Here is an 18,704-nt window from a genome sequence, read left to right as displayed (position 1 = left end):
CTCCCTTTATCCCTCTTTCTTGGAATTCCTCAAACCCTAATACCACCAGATCCTCCCACAAATTAAAACTATCCTTCCCCTCGCTAAAAGGCATTTCCCACACAGGAAAGCTAGGGACCTCCCTCCACTTCAAAATCACTGAGCTCTGGAACTTGAGCTCTCTCCAAGTTTTCCGCAAACATCTGAAAACCTGGCTTTTCTCAAAAAATGTAAGTCTCCCTCTAACTTAGGAATCAAGGAAACTCTTATATCTTGGCATCCCAAGTCCTCTAAATTTTCTTCACACTTCTACCTCTAACCCTCTGTTGTAGTTCCTTCCTATTTCTCCTACTGTAAACCGCGTCAAGCTCTACGAACGTGGAGATGATGCGGTATACAAACCTAAGGATTAGATTAGATTAGATTAGTAGTTGTCTGAGCTTTCTGAGCTGCTTCTGGGCTAACCCTAGTTCCTCTTTGGTGGCATTCACATCTGTTCAGTCTGTGTTGAGCTTGCTTTGCTTTTAACTCAGGTCTACTCAGGCTATGCCAAGCTCATTTTTTGATTTATCAACAAGCAAGGTTGAAGCTTTCAGCACATCTGTTAGTTTGTCTTTGCTTACCGCCATTACATATTGTGACATTTCCATTCCTATGGAGGAATCTGTCGGGGTTAAGTCCTGTGCTAGATCCATTCCCAGAGGCAGGAATCCGGTTGAAAGTAGAGCCCCAGAGGTTGTTGAGGACAGGGCTGCCTATCCTGAGGAGAATGAGCCTGACTATGACCTAGAACCCATGCTAGAGACAGAGCCTGGTAAGAGAGTAAGCTCCCTTAAGAAAATCAATCAGGTTTCCAATTGCAATATTCCCAGTGCCCTGAGAGGGAGCCAGAGAGCATACAAACCTGTGCCCCAGCCAGGTAAGCTAGGGAGTGGCTTTAACTCTTTAAAACAGCTCTCAAAGTCTGTGAAGCGGGCAGCACAGGAAGACCTTGCAGATAGGGCTCTTCTGGCCAGGCAAAGGCAAGTCACAAGCCAAGAGCCCATGGAATGGGAAGGCTCTACACCCCAGGAGACTATAGAGCTGGCAGTTCCAGAGGGAAGCATGGACACAGCAGAGTTTGAAATGCCTGAAGCTGAAACCTTGGAACCAATGGACGTGAGTTTGGCAAGTTTCTTGCCAGTGATTGAAGTTGCTGTTTTTTTTAATATTTTGATTGGGACAATTTGACAAAGAATTGTTTTGTTTTGAGAGTATTTTTCTCTTCTTTGTTACATAGCAGTGGGGGCTGGGCTGGAAGCAGTGCTGAAGCTGTGTATAGCACTAATTAAGTTACTACACCCCAGCTGGGACAGAGTCAGAAGAAAGCTGGTGTGGTTTTTTTTGTGGGCTGTATTGCAGGCCAGTGACTTACAGGATTATGGGGAGGGTTCCCCGAAGAGCTAGGGTTGGGATTTTTGTGAGTGCTTGTAAAAGCCACTATAAAAGGGGACCCAGCAATTCTGTTCCCAGTCTTCAGAGGCTGGAGAGTTGCTGCAGCCTAAAGAGTCAGTCTATAAAACTGCATTTCTCTGAAGTTTCATTTTGAGGATTTATTGGGTGAAAGCCTGATGAAGAACAGGACTGTATTATTGAAAGCCCAGGTCTCCAGGAATATGTGGAAAGTGTTTCCTTTGTTTTTTTGTTGTTTCTGGTTTGAAACTGTGTGAAGCTGCCAGAAGGGTACCTAAAACATGTGCCTACTTTCCTGGGACAAAACTTAAGTTTATTCGCTGGACTAAAACTGGCTTCCATGAACTATTGGTAGAAAGAGGAAAAGCCAGTGAAATAGTTTTTGTGGGTTTTTTTGTTTTGATAGATTAAACTATTGGCAATGATCTGAGCACATGTTGGCTTATTATTATTATTGTGAAGCCAAGGAATTTAGGGTCTCCCCCTTTGGGAGCCACGCCAGGGTCATGCTGCCACCTGTTGGCGGTCCCCCGCAGTTTCCTCGTGGGCCCGGCGGGTGACAATTTGCAGTTGTATCCTGGGATGCCATGTGTTGGTCTCTACCACAGCCTTAAATATGGTGGCATGTACTTCTGAAGTAACTTCCATTACCTTCTCTACATTGATTGATTTATTAAGCGCTTCAAGGTATAATGATGCAGTTTGCATACAACAGTCCTCAGCTGCAATTTTATGCAGAGCCTGAGAGACTAGGTCTTCTGGTATGGCTGCCATACTAGAAGTCTCAGTACAGAAAGAAAGGCAAGGGAAACGTCCTTCCAGCCAAATCAAATCTCTGCTGGAAGGACGTTTCCCTTGTCTCTCCTTCTGTACTGGTTCCACTGCGAGGCAAGGTTTTCTCTGTTCCTCTGTTTGGCATTCTTCTTTTGAATACTAGAAGTCTCACCAGAAGTCTCTTTCATTTATTAAAACTTTATAGACTGCCTTATGCCAAAGCAGTGTACACAATTACATACAGAATGTTAAACAATTGAATAAAGAAAACAATGGATAGTTCAGATAGTAAATCCTTTGTATCATCGGTCTCGAATAAACAAATGTCACTTCAACAGCTGTTTAAATTGACTCAAATTTGGTTGACATCGAAGTCCTTTTGGTAACATGTTCCAGGCCACAGGGCTTGCCATTGAATAGCTTTCTGAGTATGTTTAAAATGTACCTCCTGGATCATCGGAATTACCAACTGACATGTAGTTTCAGAACAGAGACCTCCTTGAAACATACCAATGAATACAGTTCTTCAAATAATGACAAGATTGTTGATACAAACGTTTATGCACTTAAATTGAATCCTATCAGTAACAGTCAACCATTGCAACTTCATATAAAAAGAAGTAATATATTCATATTTATCAAGTCTAAAGATTAAATGCACTTCAGAATTCTGTATTACCTGTAAAGATTGTATTAAAGAAACAAGCAATCTCACAAGTACTGTAATATGACAATAATCAAGTCCACTCAAAATCGGACTCTAGAGAACCTTACAAAAGTCTGCCTGTGAGAGCATCGGCCTCAATCCACTCAAATGCCTTAGTTTAAAAAGTGAGCTCTTAACAACTGAGTGCATTTGTCTTTGGAAGGATAGGCCACAGTCTAAAATCACTCCCAAATACTTAACTGTAACAATTTCACTTCAGTTGGAACTAAATCAGATTAATCCAGTAAAATATACATCAACTTTGTTTTCTCAACATTCAGTATCAAATGATTTTCAAACATCCAGGAATAAATCCCATCAAACAACTCTTGCAGTCACTTGAAAACCTCAGGAACAGTGCCAGACACAGGCAGCACAACCTGAATATCATCAGCATAAATGGAATATGAAACGTCAAAGGATTTCAACAAATTACATGCTGGTGCCAAATACATATTAAATAATTTGCCTGACAGAACTGACCCCTATGGTAGTCTTGCAGACGCAGGACGCACAGTAGAGACCTTTCCATTAGTACATACTTGAATTTTTCTATCACAGAGATATGATTTAAACCACTCGTACAGTGCCCCAAATACCACATTCTCTCAACTTACATAGCAAAACATGATAATCGTGTGAAATAGTTTATAGTTTATATTCCACTTTTATTCAAAGCAGATTATAACTATACATACATAATTAGGACGCAAGTTCAGACCACCTCTGAAACTAGAAGCCAACCCCCCAAAAAAAAAATCATCCTCTGATACGAGATTCTGGGCTTATGGCCCTCCCATTATCTTCAATGAAAACAACTCAAAATAACTCTTATGATTGTTATTGCTAATATTTTCAGCCCAAAGGACAACTGTCTGCTGGATCATGAGCAGTGCAAGCAGTCCCATCTTGGCACCTATTTTATTTGGTCTGCCTGCTCAACCAGTAGAGCAGTTCAGGTATATGGGCATCATTTTAGACTCTAAATTAAGTTTTACATTGCAATTTAATCAGTCTTAAGGTCAGGCTTTTTGGCACTTCATAAGATCTGATCCCTCCATAGTTGCTTTGATTTTCTCACTCTGTTCTTTATTTCATGCACTTATAGCTTCTCGCCTCAACTATTTAATCATAAAATCAGAATTAAAATGAATTCAAACATTTCAGAACACTGCAGCACATGTCCTCTGTAGCACTAAACATAGAAACATAGAAGATGACGGCAGAAAAGGGCTACAGCCCATCAAGTCTGCCCACTCTGCTTACCCACCCCCTGTCTATGCCCTAATGACCCAATTTCACTATCTTGACCCTCGCAGGGATCCCACATGGGTATCCCATTTATTCTTAAAGTCTGGCACGCTGTCTGCCTCGATCACTAAGCGCAGAGACTGTATCACAAAGCCCTTTACCCTGATATACCCAATTATTTCACTAAGCTAATGATTCCCTATTCTCCAGTATGTCTATTACATATAATAAATGACCACAGACATGTCCTACTAAATCCATCACACATGTTCTGGGAATCCACAAGAGAGCGCTTTCTATTTTTTGGTCCTATTTCTTTAGATCACCTTATGTTTAGCCCATAGTTCAGTTTTCCTTGAAGAATTTTCACTCCATCAAAAATTACAAAGACTAGGGGACACTCAGAGACTAGTTAAGCTCTGGAATGTGTTGCAAGAGGTTGTGGTAAGAGCAGATAGCGTGGTCGTTTTAAGAAAGGTTTGGACAATTTCCTGGAAGAAAAATCCATAGTCTGTTATTGAGAGAGACATGGGGGAAGTTTCCAAGTTTTATTTAAAAATTTGATAAAATGCTTATAAGTACTGTATTTCTAAGCGATCTGCATTAAAAATTGGGGAATAAAAAACACATAGACAGAATTGCGACAAATACTCACTAGAAATAAAGGAAAGGGGGGATTTAAACTACATTTTTGATAAAAAAATGTACTGCTACTCCTTGGGTTTTGGCCAGGTAGTAGTGACCTGGATTGGCCACTGTTTTAACAGGCTATTGGGCTTGATGGACCATTGGTCTTACCCAGTAAGGCTATTCTTATGTTCTTATGTAGAATTTTAAAACTCGGTTGAAAATTATTTGTTTTTTTAGGCCCTAACTTAGTTTCCTGGTCTTATGTTGTTTGAATGTTTAGTGAATCTTCCCTTTATTTTTGATTGAGTTCCTTTCCTTTTTCAATTTTATTGTATATCACTTGATTTATGTTGTGAAAAAGGCAATTTTGACAAATGTAAATAGACATAAACCTTATTGTTATTTCTGTAGTGGTCAAGTCAGCATAGTGGAAGGCTTTATTGAGGCCTGATTTAAAGAATATTGTAATTTTCTCATGTCTCTGCTGTACTTATAAGCAAAGAACCCAATAGGAAAAGATGAATTATAGGAACCACTGGTGTCGCTCCCTTCTGAATATGACTGGGCAGGAGTGGAACGCTAAATATAAGGAAAACAAGAAAAATAATAATAAAATATAAATTATTGTGGGGGAGGACCCTCAGTTTTCACCACTCGTGTCTAAAAAGGAGCAAAGCCCCAATAGCAGAGTTGTCACTCTATGAACCCAAAAGGGTAAATATTGTGAAACATCCCCAGGCCCTTCCTGTGTAATGTGAATAATGTGACTATATGCAAAATAAAGTGCACAATCAAAAGTATTATGTGTTACACTGCTGACCAATCAAAAACAGCGTCCAAAATAAAGTATCACTGAAAAACAATGTATATACATGAAACATATTGCTGGAAAAAACACAACATGCAAGGCAAAGTACTTATCTGCAGGGAATGAAAAAATCAAAACCCATCAATTGCTCCGCTTCCTATTGAACAGGGCTCCGTTTCGAAGGAAAAAACCTTCCGGAATTTGGCACTGCTTTGCGCTAAGAAGAATAGTTCCAGCAAGCTGTATAGTTCAGACAATTTTGAAAAATGGCGTTGTACTTAGGCAGTCATACTTACACTATCCCTATGGCTGGCATAAGTGTAGGCACTTAAATGTTACACTAGTAGTCTCAAAAAATATAAGTCTCCCTCCAACTTAGGAATCAAGGAAACTCTTATATCTTGGCATCCCAAGTCCTCTAAATTTTCTTCACACTTCTACCTCTAACCCTCTGTTGTAGTTCCTTCCTATTTCTCCTACTGTAAACCGCGTCGAGCTCTACAAACGTGGAGATGATGCGGTTTACAAACCTAAGGATTAGATTAGATTAGTATTCTATAACTGACCCTAGGTGTCTTGGTTCCAGTATAACATAGTAATTTAGTACATAAGGACAGTGATGTATGTGACACGTGGGGCGCATCATTTTTTAATACCCTCCTTCTTTATATGAAAAACATGATTTTTAATAGTAATCTACACATCAAACAACACAATTGTACATGGGAAAAGGCAGTATCTTACATACACTTCTCCCTCCAAATCAGCAGTTTCAGTATCTGCGGATTTGGTTATTGCGATTTTTTTTTTTTTTTTTAAAATAAAGCTGCATTCTGGACCTTCCCCGCTTCCCTCCCACCTTCCCCCCGGCATCCAGGCCCTTACCTGATGCTCTAGCGGGCTTTCGGGGCAAGAGAGATCTTCCTATGCTCCTGCCCTGTGCAGATAACTCATAGGAAATGGCTGCCGTGAACTCCCGTCGTAGTCTCAAGAGACTACGAGAATTCATGGCAGCCATTTCCTATGAGTGATCTGCACGATGGACCACTGGTCTGACCCAACAGTGGCAATTCTTATGTTCTTATGAAGACAGCCTTCAATGAGTTGAGGCATAGACTGGAGAATGGAGACGTTGACTATGCTTGAAGAAACATTTCAAAAACGGCTTTGTTGATTGTTACAGAACCAGCCTATGGCTTGTGTTGTTGCTGACATGGTTCCTGTTATGGCCTTTGTCTCCTTGATTGAGACTGGAATGGAGTCAAAGGTTTTGTAGGAAAACTTTATAAAGAAGATTGTAGTCGTGGACTTGACCAGAGTGTCCCGCGTGGTCTCGTAGGCAGACAAGTTCTGAGTAGCCGTGTCCATGGAAGGGTCCAGATCTTGTCCCCCAAGCAAGGTGGATATGCCAGCCTGTCCTGGTGGTTAATGTCGAGTTACCCTCTAAACCAGGCAAGGTACCTCATAGAAACTGACAGTGCTGCCGCACGAGAGGTCAATTTAAGGTTGGCATATGCAGCTGGGCTTCAATGCTGGAAAGTGTAAGGTCATGCACCTGGGTAGCAGAAACCCATGCAGAACTTATACCTTGAACGGGGAGACCTTGACCAGGACTTCAGCAGAACGAGATTTAGGAGTAATCATTAGTGCAGACATGAAATCTGCCAATCAGGTGGAGAAGGCTTCCTCAAGGGCAAGACAGATGCTGGGTTGCATCCGGAGAAGTTTCGTCAGCAGAAAGCCTGCAGTCATAATGCCATTATACAGGACCATGGTGAGACCTCATCTGGAATACTGCGTGCAATTCTGGAGGCCACATTATCGCAAAGACATGCAGAGGGTCAAGTCGGTCCAAAGGATGGCCACCAGAATGGTCTCAGGGCTTAAAGGTCTCTCGTACGAAGCAAGACTAAACAATTTGCAGCTCTACACTCTCGAGGAACGCAGGGAGAGGGGAGACATGATTGAGACGTTTAAATACGTCACCGGACGTATAGAAGTGGAAGATAACATTTTCCTTCTCAGAGGCCCCTCAACCACAAGGGGGCACCCGCTCAAACTCAAGGGCGGAAAATTTCACGGCGACACCAGGAAGTATTTCTTCACAGAGCGAGTGATTGATCAATGGAACAAGCTTCCAGTATAGGTAATCGAGGCCAGCAGCGTGCCAGATTTTAAGAATAAATGGGATGCCCATGTGGGATCCCTAAGTGGGTCAGGGTAAAACATTGTATAATATTAAGGGGAGGGTCTATAGAGTGGGCAGACTTGATGGGCCTTGGCCCTTTTCTGCCATCATCTTTCTTTCTATGATCTGACCATGCACTTGCGAAGTTGAAACAAGTCTGATATGAAATGTTGGAAAACAGGGGGCTTACGTTCCCGAAGATATTTTGGAACGTGGCCAGTTGGTTCACCAAATGCTTCAGGTAGAAGGAAAAATGGAAAGTTTAAACACCAGACTGGTTGGCCAACGTAGCATTCTGATATAGGTGTTTGCCAAACCGATCCAAAGCCTTGCCCTCTCTGCCAGGAGGTACAGAGGCACAGACCCTCGCTCTGGAGAAGAGTTTATCAAATCTGGAAAAGGAACCACCCTATATAGTGAATCCAAATTGTAGGGAGCCACCGGTACTGAAAATGGCGTTTCAAAGTTTGAGGAACTCTTTGGGTGGCTGATCAGAAACTAAAGCATCTAAAAATTGGTTGGATGTTTTAGAATACGCCTCTAAAGGAATGGATACAGCTCTAGACATCTCCTGGATAAATGTAGTAAAGGAGCTGCTTGAGAAGAAAGGCGAGTAGAATTATCCCCTGAGGAACCCTCAGCGTCGGAGAGCAAAAATTCCTGTTTAGAAAACCCCTAGAGATCTGAATCTCTAGCAGTGCGGGATGGTGTCAAACAGATGGTACTGAAGGCTCCAAATGCTTTGACTTGCGGAGAGCCTTGGTAGACTGCACCGACATGGTCTCTGGTGATATATGTAAAGAGTATTGGTGCCGGGAGGCCATCAATGTCAGTTTTCTTACCAGAATCAGTGCTGCTACTGAAGACTCCTGATTAGGGACAACTGGAGTCGATGGCTCAGACTAAACTGGCACCAAGAGAGTCGGGACATGGGAGTCAGCATAAGCAGCCAAAATTCCTCCCATAAGTCCTCTTGCAGCAATTCTGTTATTCGCTGTATGAGAGAAAAGCACCGGTACCGTTGACCTTTTAGCCAGTACCTTGGGCGCCGTTCTAAGCTCTGCAGATGAGAATGCCAGTATCGAGGTACTCATCAATACTGGAGCGAAGCTTTAGTTGGGGCTGCTAGAGGTCGGCAGGACCAGACTCACTGCTACTATGATTGGAAGCCCAGAGGGAGGAGGGAAAAGGTTGGCAGCCGGCTTACCCACTGTGAGATGCGACACTGCAGACAGCATAGGGAGATCCACTCTCAGCACCGATTAGGTTGGTGCAGGCTGGATTAGTATGGCCGGTGTCAGAAATGCGGTGGGCGCCAGATTCCTGACAGTTCAGAACAGAAGCTGCTGCTGAAGTGGAGTGGGAATGTGCTGCTGAAGAAAAGAGCAGAGGAAGCAGAAATCAACAAGATCGAGAGCCAGACACTGCAAGAAGCAGCGGTGGATGGCAGTGACCACAAGTGCGCGAGCACAACAACTGTCCATGTTGAACTATTGGCGGGAGGGAAGTAACGGTAAGACTGCCTTAGGAGAAACAAACTCTAGGGCGATCCATAAAGGCCTGCCGAACCCTAGCCCACAACAAAAGTAACTAGAAACTCTTTTTCATGTTTTGTTTTGTTTTTTTACTAAAACGGAAAAAAAAGAGAACTGACTGAAAAGTCAGAAGCCGCAAGAGCAGGAAGGCAGCGAAACAAAAAGTTTTTCAACAGCCATTGAAAACGCGAATTCTTAGCTCCACGGAAACTAAGAAACTGAGGGACCATGCGCCCTACGTTGGGCAGGAAGGCACTTGCGCATGCGCAGTTCGGGCTATTGTGATCTTTCTAAGATCTTAAAGTGGCGATGCACTTTTAAAGTGGTCCGTACCGAGGCTCTGTCAGTGACGTCACCCATACATGAGAATATGCTGCCTGTTTGTCCTGGGATAAACATCTATATGTAGCAGTATTCTAACATGACTCCACACCTGTTGGCAAAATCATAGACCCTGGGACAGTAGAATAGCATATGATTTAGCGTTCCTTTTTCGTAGCCACAAGACCAGCACAAAGGAGAATATTCAGAATTGAACTTTCATAGAAGCAGATTGACAGCAATAAAGGCGCTTGAGGAATATAGATTTCCATTGATCAACAGATATAGTCATATTCAATTCATGTGACCATATGTCACTCAGGCCATCTATATTTCGTTTTCGCTGTTCCAGTTGTACTAGTATTTTGTACCAGTTTGATGCTTTATGACCTAATCCCATGATTCTTTTACACAATGAAAGTATACTTGCTTCAGATGATCCTAATGGGATTTTTGGGTAGATGATTGCATGACGAAGTTGTAACCACTTGAAGCTGTGAGAAAATTTGATTTGGTAATTAGCACTCGGTTCTGAAAAAGATTTCAAATTATCTGATTGAAATATATCTGACAATATGTATATACCCAAAGAGGGCACAAATTTGATCTTCCAAAAGGAATATCCAACTGAGAGTCAATTTCAATAAGCGCCCTTTGGGTAGATCTTATAATAGGATATAATTTCAAATGTTGTGGAAGCATAACACCAATTAAATCTTGCAATCTGAATGGGTGAAGCAAATTTTGCTCTAACAAGTACCACTTTGGAGGTATGAGTCAGTACATAGCTTGTCTCAGTATATAAGCACTATGATATTTGTAAAGATGAGGGAGATTTAATCCACCATAGTCTTTAGTATGCTGTAAAGTCCTGAAGGCAATCCTTGGTTGCTTATTTTGTCAAATAAATCTATTAATCTCTCTGTCCAAATCTTCATATAATGCCGGAGAAAAGTAGATAGGAATTATGTTCAAATAGTACAGAATTCTTGGAGCTATGGTCATTCACACAGTCAGAACACGCCCCCACCAGGATAACCATTTGGGCATCAATTTCCTTATCATATCTTTTATAGTGCTACGCAATTTAAGTTCATTTGCTTTAATAGTTTCATTCAAGGTGGAACGCACCTGTATCCCTAGATATTTAAAGCCATCTGGCTGCCACTTGAATGGAAATTCCCTGAAAAGCTCTTGATTTGCTAAACACATTAATTAGCAATAACTCTGACTTTGACCAATTTATTTTATAGCCAGAAAAGCTTCCAAAATTATTTATAACTTCAAGTAGTGTGGGAATAAGTCTGCGTGGGCTCTATAACATAGAGAAGCACATCAATTGCATATGCAGTTAATTTATACATTTCAGAACCATAAGGAATACCTTTAATATTAGGTTCCTATCTAATTGCCAATAGTAGCGGCTCAAGTGCCAAATCAAAAAGCAATGGTGATAAGGGACACCCATGCCTGGTTCCCCTGTATAATGTGAAGCAAGGTGATATTCAGTTGTTTCACTACTAACTATATTAAGGGAGCAAATCTGTAGTCATCTGTGATAATAACTTATACATTCAAACACAAATTACAGTCCAAATAATAATATATATAACCCATCAGACCATCATAGCACGTACATTGTCTAAGCCCCACTATAGATATCCAGTGTTCTCCCCAGAATTTTTTTCCAGCCAGGTGGCATGAAAAAGTTGCTGGGTGGGACGGGATGGGGAAATTTGATGGTAGGGAAAATTAAATGTGCACTATTTTTATTAATTATTTTCCAAAGCTCAATATGACTTCCTTTTTTAAGGGTTGACACTTAGGCAGTGTTCCAGTAGCATTTAAGCCAACCTTGTAAAAAAGTAATGCAGATCCTCTTATTCCAAATAACTACTAGCCAGTATCAAACCTTCCATTTCTTTCAAAACTACCGTACTTGAGAGAGTGGTATTCAACCAACTTCAAACTCGTCTTGAATCTGTTAATGCTTTGCATCCCCGGCAATCTGTTTTTTGTTTAAGCCTTAGGGCTCCTTATTCAAGCTATGATTGCAATTATGCCACAGCAAATGCACTGAAGCCCATAGGAACTGAATGGACTTTGGTGCATTTGCCATGGGAGAATTGCTACTGTGGCTTTGTAAAAGGGGCCTTTACTGCGTGAACTCCATAGTCACCTAGTCTAGTGTTTCTCAACTTTTTCAAGTCAAGTACCCCCTAAGTATTAACAGATACCAAGCCAAGTACCCCAGCCCAAGCTCTGCCTCTTACCCCACCCCCATTTATAATAGTACTAATTGTAATGCAGTTTCTTCCATTCATTTTTCACGTACACGCAATATAATCTTATTAATTCAAAATGGTAACTACAAAATTTTAAAAAAACACAAAGCGCACTGTATGCAGAGAAAATGATTATCATTTATATTTGTTTTATTTTTCAAAGAGGTCAAGGCAGATGACTAAAATATGCAATTGTCACCTCAGTAACAACTATAGAAAAATAGACAAATATAGTGCAAAATATAGACAGGAGATATAAATTCTCAAAATTGACACATTTCGATCACTAAATTGAAAATAAAATCATTTTTCCTATCTTTGTTGTGTGCTGATTTCATGAATCTCTGGTTGCACTTCCTTCTGACTGTGCATCCAATATTTCTTTCGTTCTGCTTTTGGCATGCTTCCTCTCCTCCAGACCTCATTCCCTTACCCAACCAACATCTCTCTCTGTCCCTCTGAGTCCAACTTTCCTTCCTCTCTCCTCCATCCCTATTGGCAACGTGTCTCCCTTTCTTTCCCTCCTCTGTTATGATTTTGCATCTCTCTGTTCTTCCTCAGGGTCTTCCCCCCCCCCCGGTCTCTTTTATCTGCACCTCCCATAGTCCAGCATCTGCCTCATGTCATAGAAAGATGATGGCAGATAAAGACCAAATGGCCCATCCAGTCTGCCCTTTGGTCCAGGCCTCTGTCTCTCTGTTGCTTACAAACACCCCCCATCCCCCATGTCCAGCATTTGTTCTCCTTTCTTCCAGGTCTTTCTCTGCCTCTCTCTCCTCCCTGGTCCAGAATCTTTCCACCTCTCTGCAGTCTCTTTCTCTTTTCCCTCTCTACACCCCCAAGTTCAACATCTGCCCCCTCTCTTCTGTCTCCCCTTTGTTTCAGGATTCTCCCTCTATCTTCCTTCTGCTAACTTTTGAGTCCTTCCATCTTTGTTTCAGGTCTTTCTGTATCTCTCACTCTCACTGTCTTCTACCTCCCCAGGACCTGGCATATGCATAGCTCTCTCTCCTTGGTTCAGGATGTTTCCCCTCTCTGCAGTCTCTTTCACTCCCTCTATACCCCTCTAGTCCAGCGTCTGCCCTGTCTTCCCCCTCCCTTTTGGTTTAAATCTACTTTCCTGCCCCTCCTCAAGGTCCTTTTCTATCTCTCTCACTCTCTCTCCTCCTTTCTCCCCCTACCCCCCCATGTCCAGACACAACGTCTCTGAAAAGTTTTTTAAAAAAGTTACCGACTAATTCAAACGCCCTTTCTCCTGTAATATCAACCATACCCCCACTCAAAAAAAAACTTGCTCACGTTCTTCTTTTTGAAACGCTCCGAGCGCAGAAACATAACCAATTGTACCACAAAACCACCCTATACTGAGCAACAGATGCTCCACTAAGCTCTTAACTCCTGCGCCATAATGTCCAATTTCTTTTTGATTTGAGTCAGGGTTGCCAGATGGCAAAATATTTTCAGCCAAACTTATGGGCAAAAGTAGCCCAACTTGTGTCGGAGTAGCCCAAACAATTGCTGCTGAAACACCTCTAATTTATCAAACAGAACCATCATACAAATACAAACTGTTTATTTATACACTGCACATATCCCAAATAGGCCATAATGGTATACAAAAGACCAAAACTCAAATACAAAAACATAGGCTGTTCTTTTGTTTTTATGCAATTAAAAAAGACATGGGGTATACACACAGCATCCCCCATTTGGGAAAAGAATAAAGTATCGTATACTTCCAATCAAAGCAAAACATAATTCACCCCCCCCCCCACACACACGTACACCCCCCCAAGAAAAAGAAGCTCATGGGGTGGGGGAAAAGAGGTTATCTGCACAGAGTGAGAGGATAACTTACATGGATCGGCAGGTTCAATTCTAGAGAATTTTACAAAACCCACCGAACCGCTGAGGCTGTCTTGCAGGATTAAATAAAAGGGGTGGCTGACAGTTTCATGCCATAGCTCTTCTTCCTCCTCAATTACCTTCCCCAATTATCTTCCATTCAACCCCTCTACATAAAAAATAATAAAAAGGAGGGGGGGTGAACAGAATTAAATAAAATAAATGCAGGATCAGACTTAGAAGTCAGCGGCCCATCAGTCTGCCTTAGGAGGCCTGCATTCCGTCTTCAGCTCATCTCCCTCTCCCTCTCCCCCTCCCTTACACTTTTCTATTTTTAGCTTTCCTATGTGGCAAATTTCAACTTTTTTAAAAAAAATAAAACTAGTGGGAGATGGGAAAAAAGACTCTACGAGAAAAATCTCTCCTGGTGAGGCAGTCAATAACAGTGGGATCCAAATAGCCGGCACATTCTCTCATTATACGAACGCTGTCACCGGGACTGGGGAGGAAGAGGGGAGTATTGGGACTCGGGAGGGAGCACAAACTTTGGATAAATGATGGAAAGAAGGAGGGTGGGGGCATGAACTTGAGATACAAAATGAAGGGAAGGAGGGACAGGAGCATGAGCCATAGGATGGAAGAATGGAGGGATTGATGGGAAGAGATGGTGAGGGAGAGAATAGAAAGGGAGAATTGGGTGTCTTGAGAGAAGAAAAAAGAGATGGTGCACATGGGGAGATGAAGAAGGAGGACAATTGTTGGGTATAGGGAGAGAGAATTATTGGACATGATGAGAGAGGAGTGAGGTAGAGATGCATGAGGAAGAGAGAGATGAGATGGAGTAATGTTGGATGTGGTGGTGGAGAGGAACAGTAGGATGGATGCAAAAGGGGCCTCAAAGAGGTGGAGAAGGTGAAAGAATACTAGGATCCGAGTTGCATACAAATTCAACTTAAGAACGGTTTACATAGTAACATAGTAGATGACGGCAGATAAAGACCCGAATGGTCCATCCAGTCTGCCCAACCTGATTCAATTTAAATTTTTTCTTCTTAACTAGTTCTGGGCAAGAATCCAAAGTTCTACCCGGTACTGTGCTTGGGTTCCTACTGCTGAAATCTCCGTTAAAACCTACTCCAGCCCCTCTACACCCTCTAAGAATTTTCTTCTGTGAACACAGAACAGTATTTGTTTAGCACATTTGCTTTTTCCTTATCACTCTCCACATATCGGTTCCCAGCATCTTTTAGTTTAGCAATTCCATTTTTCACCTTCCTCCTTTCACTAATATATCTGAAAAAAATTTTGTCTCCCTTTTTTTTTTTTTACATTTTTAGCCATTTGTTCTTCTGCCTGTGAAAACGAAAACTGTTCTTAACCCAGGAACTGCCTGTATCTCAATTCCAGGGAAAAATATGGCAAGCTGATATCGGGTAGTGCCATGTCGGCTATGTCAAATGTGTTCTACAGTTTTGGAATAGTTCATCTCTGTTTACATCTCCACCTCTTTCCCCCATCCCCCAACCTTTTTTTTTTTTTTATTCACAATCATTCTGTTTCACATCAGTCCCCTTTAGCTTCTCCCAGGGATCTAGATTTTCTCTTTTATTTGTTTTCCAACCTTACAAAAGAAGCGATAATAATTGTGCACCTGTGAATAAAAAATGATGGGTAATTTTACCAGTGATTTGTCGCAGTTCTAATCACTTTTTCTTTTATTACATTGCAGGCACTTTATGAAAACATGCTGGTAGAACTTCCTTTTGCCAGTTTTTTCCTCTCTAAACTTTTGGGCACAAGTGCTGATGTCGACATTCATCATCTAGCATCATTAGACCCAGAAATGTACAAAAATTTGCTTTTTCTGAAGAGCTACGAAGGGGATGTGGAGGAACTTGGGTTAAATTTCACTGTGGTGAATAATGATCTTGGTGAGGCACAGGTAAAATTTGTAATTATTTTTTTTCTTCTTAGCTCTGCAGGATAACAAATTCTGTCTGGATTTATTTTGCGATGTAAAAGATGCAGCACATGCATGGCTGTGGTATTTGTGTAAGGTTATAGTAAAGGTGCAGCTTTATTGACTATGCCATATTAACTGATTGCAATAACTACTAATTCTTTGGTTATCAAAACACAGAGGGGTGATTTTACTTAGCTGTGGTTAAAAAAAAGAAGGCCTTAGCATGCCATGATGCTAGTTTTTCCTGCTTGCTAAGGCCATTTTACTACAGCTGTAAAAATATAGGTTTTCGATTTTTTTTTTTTTTTTTTTTTTTTTACATTATTGACAATGCTTATTCTTCATTAAAAAATAAAGGGAAATTTTAGAACTAGTTAAATGCCACTAACTGAGTAATGATGTTGTAAGAGATCTTTGGAAATGTACTGTCTGATTGTGTCGCTACCATGTCATATTTATGATTGTGTTTGTAAACTGCTTAGGTTTAAGCGGGTAAGAAATGTTTTAAATAAATAAAATATGTAGTAAACAACCTTTTCCAATAGTTTTAAAAGTTAAGTGTTTTACCAGAGGTTGAACCTAACCTTAATTGTAACAGTCTAAGGGCCAGATGCACTAAACAGGATAGATAAGACCGCGCAGGTCTGCTCCGATCCTTGGCTGATTCTAAAAGAGCTATTGATGCATTAAAAATTTTGCATGCAAATGATTCGCAACTCTCACACATGCACAGAGCCGACAGGGGAAGCCCATACAGCTGAGAGGCAGGTGAAGCCCCAAAGCAGCCTCCTGCCACTCAGCTGTAGAGGTGCGCAGTCAGTCCCTCTTGCTCCTTCACCGGCCGCCATCTGTAATGCGGGCCTTAGGCCCCTCCCTTGTGCATCATCTGAAGCACGAGGAGGGGCTTAAGGCCCTCCTCAGATGCCTCAGGCCCCTCCCCTTGGGAGGGATCTTAGGCGTCTAAGCCAATCAGGGACTCCTTTAGGCTCCCTCTGTATCCCTAAGGCTCCTCCCCCTTGTATCCGGAATACAGAGGGAGCGTAAGGGAGACCCTGATTGACTCAGATGCCTAAGGCACCTCATAAGAGGAAGGGCTTAAGGCACCTGAGCCAATCAGGGCTTAGGCCCCCTCCCCTTGCATTAGATGATGCATCGGGAAGGGGTCTAAGGCCCGCATTTGCAGACAGTGGCCGGCGGAAGAGCAGGAGGAACTAACTGAGCACCCAGGGATACAGAGGGAGCCAATCAAAGACACCTTAGGCTCCCCCTTGTATCCGGGATGCAGAGGGAGCCTAAAGAAGTCCTGATTGGCTCAGATGTTTCAGGCCCCTCCCCTTGGGACATTTGCTCACCTCAGGCCTCTCCCCTTGACATTTGCTCACAAATTTATGACATTTGCTCACAAATTTAATTTTCTACTGAGATACATTCAAGTGCAATGTGTCTAGTGGTCCTGAAACGATAGGATTCTGTATCCCAATTTGCAGGTTGCTTGCAGAAAACTGTCATTTGTGTTTTCAACTCTTCTCCTTCCCAGGGAGCTTCTTTTGCTACCTCAGTTTGTTTTCTGAAAGCAGGTTGCTCAGAAGTGTTTCTGACCTGCTTTGCGGTTTTTTATTTTCTGGTATTTTTTTCTCTGTGTTCGTTTGGAGGCAAGGTGCCCAGGGCTTTCCATTTGTTGGAACCTCTGCCTGGGAGAATATGCAGACCCCTGCTGTAGAAGTCTGCTGCTATCATGTTCAGCACTTGGGGACACCTAGCTAGCCAGCCTGCTTTTATATTTTTTGAACTTGGGGGCTGTTCCATGCATAGCTGCTCGCATCCCTGATTTACTCACTTGAGTAAAGGCTGTTTGGCTGCTTTCCGGCTTGGCTGGGACTAACAATGGGCCAACTGCGTGGTTCTTCCCTCCCCCCTTTCACAGTGAGTTTTTCCAGGGGTTGAGGCTCAGTCCAACCCCATCCAACCGACAACCAGAAGACCATGTTTGTTCAGTGAATCTGTGAGAAAGAGTTCTTCTGCACTTGTTCCAGATGAAATCCAATGCGCACGCAGGCACTACATGGCACAGTGAGGTTATTATAGTCTAGATTATTATAGCCTATGGGGGAAATCAAGGCGGGATGTCTCCAAAACTAATTTCTAAAGGTTTTTGCAGCCATAGCCTAGGTCCCCCACCTCTAAAACCCCTTTCTCTATACATTTTTTTTTACTTTCAGGGAATTCCCAACAGGCTGTTTTTGGTGCGATTTTACTGGCAGTGGCCATCTTGGATTTTAAACAATCTTTTATTCTGAAGCCTCCATCTGCCTCAAACCCCCTTAATTTTGCTTAAAATTGACAGGAGTGGACTCTTCAGGCCTTCTTACCCCTTTGGTATCTAGAGGTCACCAACGAGTCTAGACACTCTGACCATCTGTTTGTGCTGACTCATTTCCAGATGGATACTACATTATCTGTGGGGAAACAGTCCTCTATTGCTGTTAAGACATATTTGAGTAAAAGTGTAGCTTCGTCGTGGGCAGAGGCTAGGGCAGCCTCTCCAGAGGAGATTTGTAGAGCTGCGACTTGGTACACTCCACACACATTTGCTGGATGTTGCAGCAAGAGAAAACTCTGCCTGTCCAGAATGACACACTTATTGTACTGGAAAAAGAGATTATTACCTTGATAATATCTTAAATAGTCCTGGACTCCTGCCCTGTTCTACCTTCTCATTCTGTTTGTTTCTCCAAGTTTGTATTTTGGATGACAGTCAGCTCTTTGGGCCCTGAAGTATTCTGTATAATATCTTTATAGTGTCTACAGAGGTACTTCCTGAGCTCCTTTGATGCTTCTGTTGGCTGTTACTTATTCATTGAGTGTTCAAGTGTTAGTATGTTTGAACAGAACAGTTGATTTGTTGGGGAAATTTCCCATCTTTGTCCTTACTTCGCATAATTTCGATGGAGCTCTTGTTTACTTGGG

General features: G+C 42.0%; 1 protein-coding gene across 7 annotated transcripts in view; it reads left to right on the top strand.

Annotated features, from left to right (window-relative positions):
- The window catches only part of UBE3C (ubiquitin protein ligase E3C), a 378,461-nt gene that overhangs the window by 277,365 nt on the left and 82,392 nt on the right, over positions 1-18,704 (top strand). For all 7 annotated transcript variants that reach the window (XR_004538176.1, XR_004538178.1, XR_004538177.1 and 4 more), the window contains one exon: positions 15,504-15,716. Coding sequence is in view for 4 of the 7 variants with exons in the window: in XM_033931605.1 (XP_033787496.1) it covers positions 15,504-15,716 (213 nt within the window). In the remaining 3 variants the exon portion in view is untranslated. The remainder of the gene's footprint in view (positions 1-15,503; positions 15,717-18,704) is intronic.

This window comes from Geotrypetes seraphini, chromosome 2, assembly GCF_902459505.1.
Source record: "Geotrypetes seraphini chromosome 2, aGeoSer1.1, whole genome shotgun sequence".
Taxonomy (NCBI): Eukaryota; Metazoa; Chordata; class Amphibia; order Gymnophiona; family Dermophiidae; genus Geotrypetes; species Geotrypetes seraphini.
Note: the sequence above shows the minus strand (reverse complement) of the source record. Positions and strands in the feature narration are given on the sequence as shown.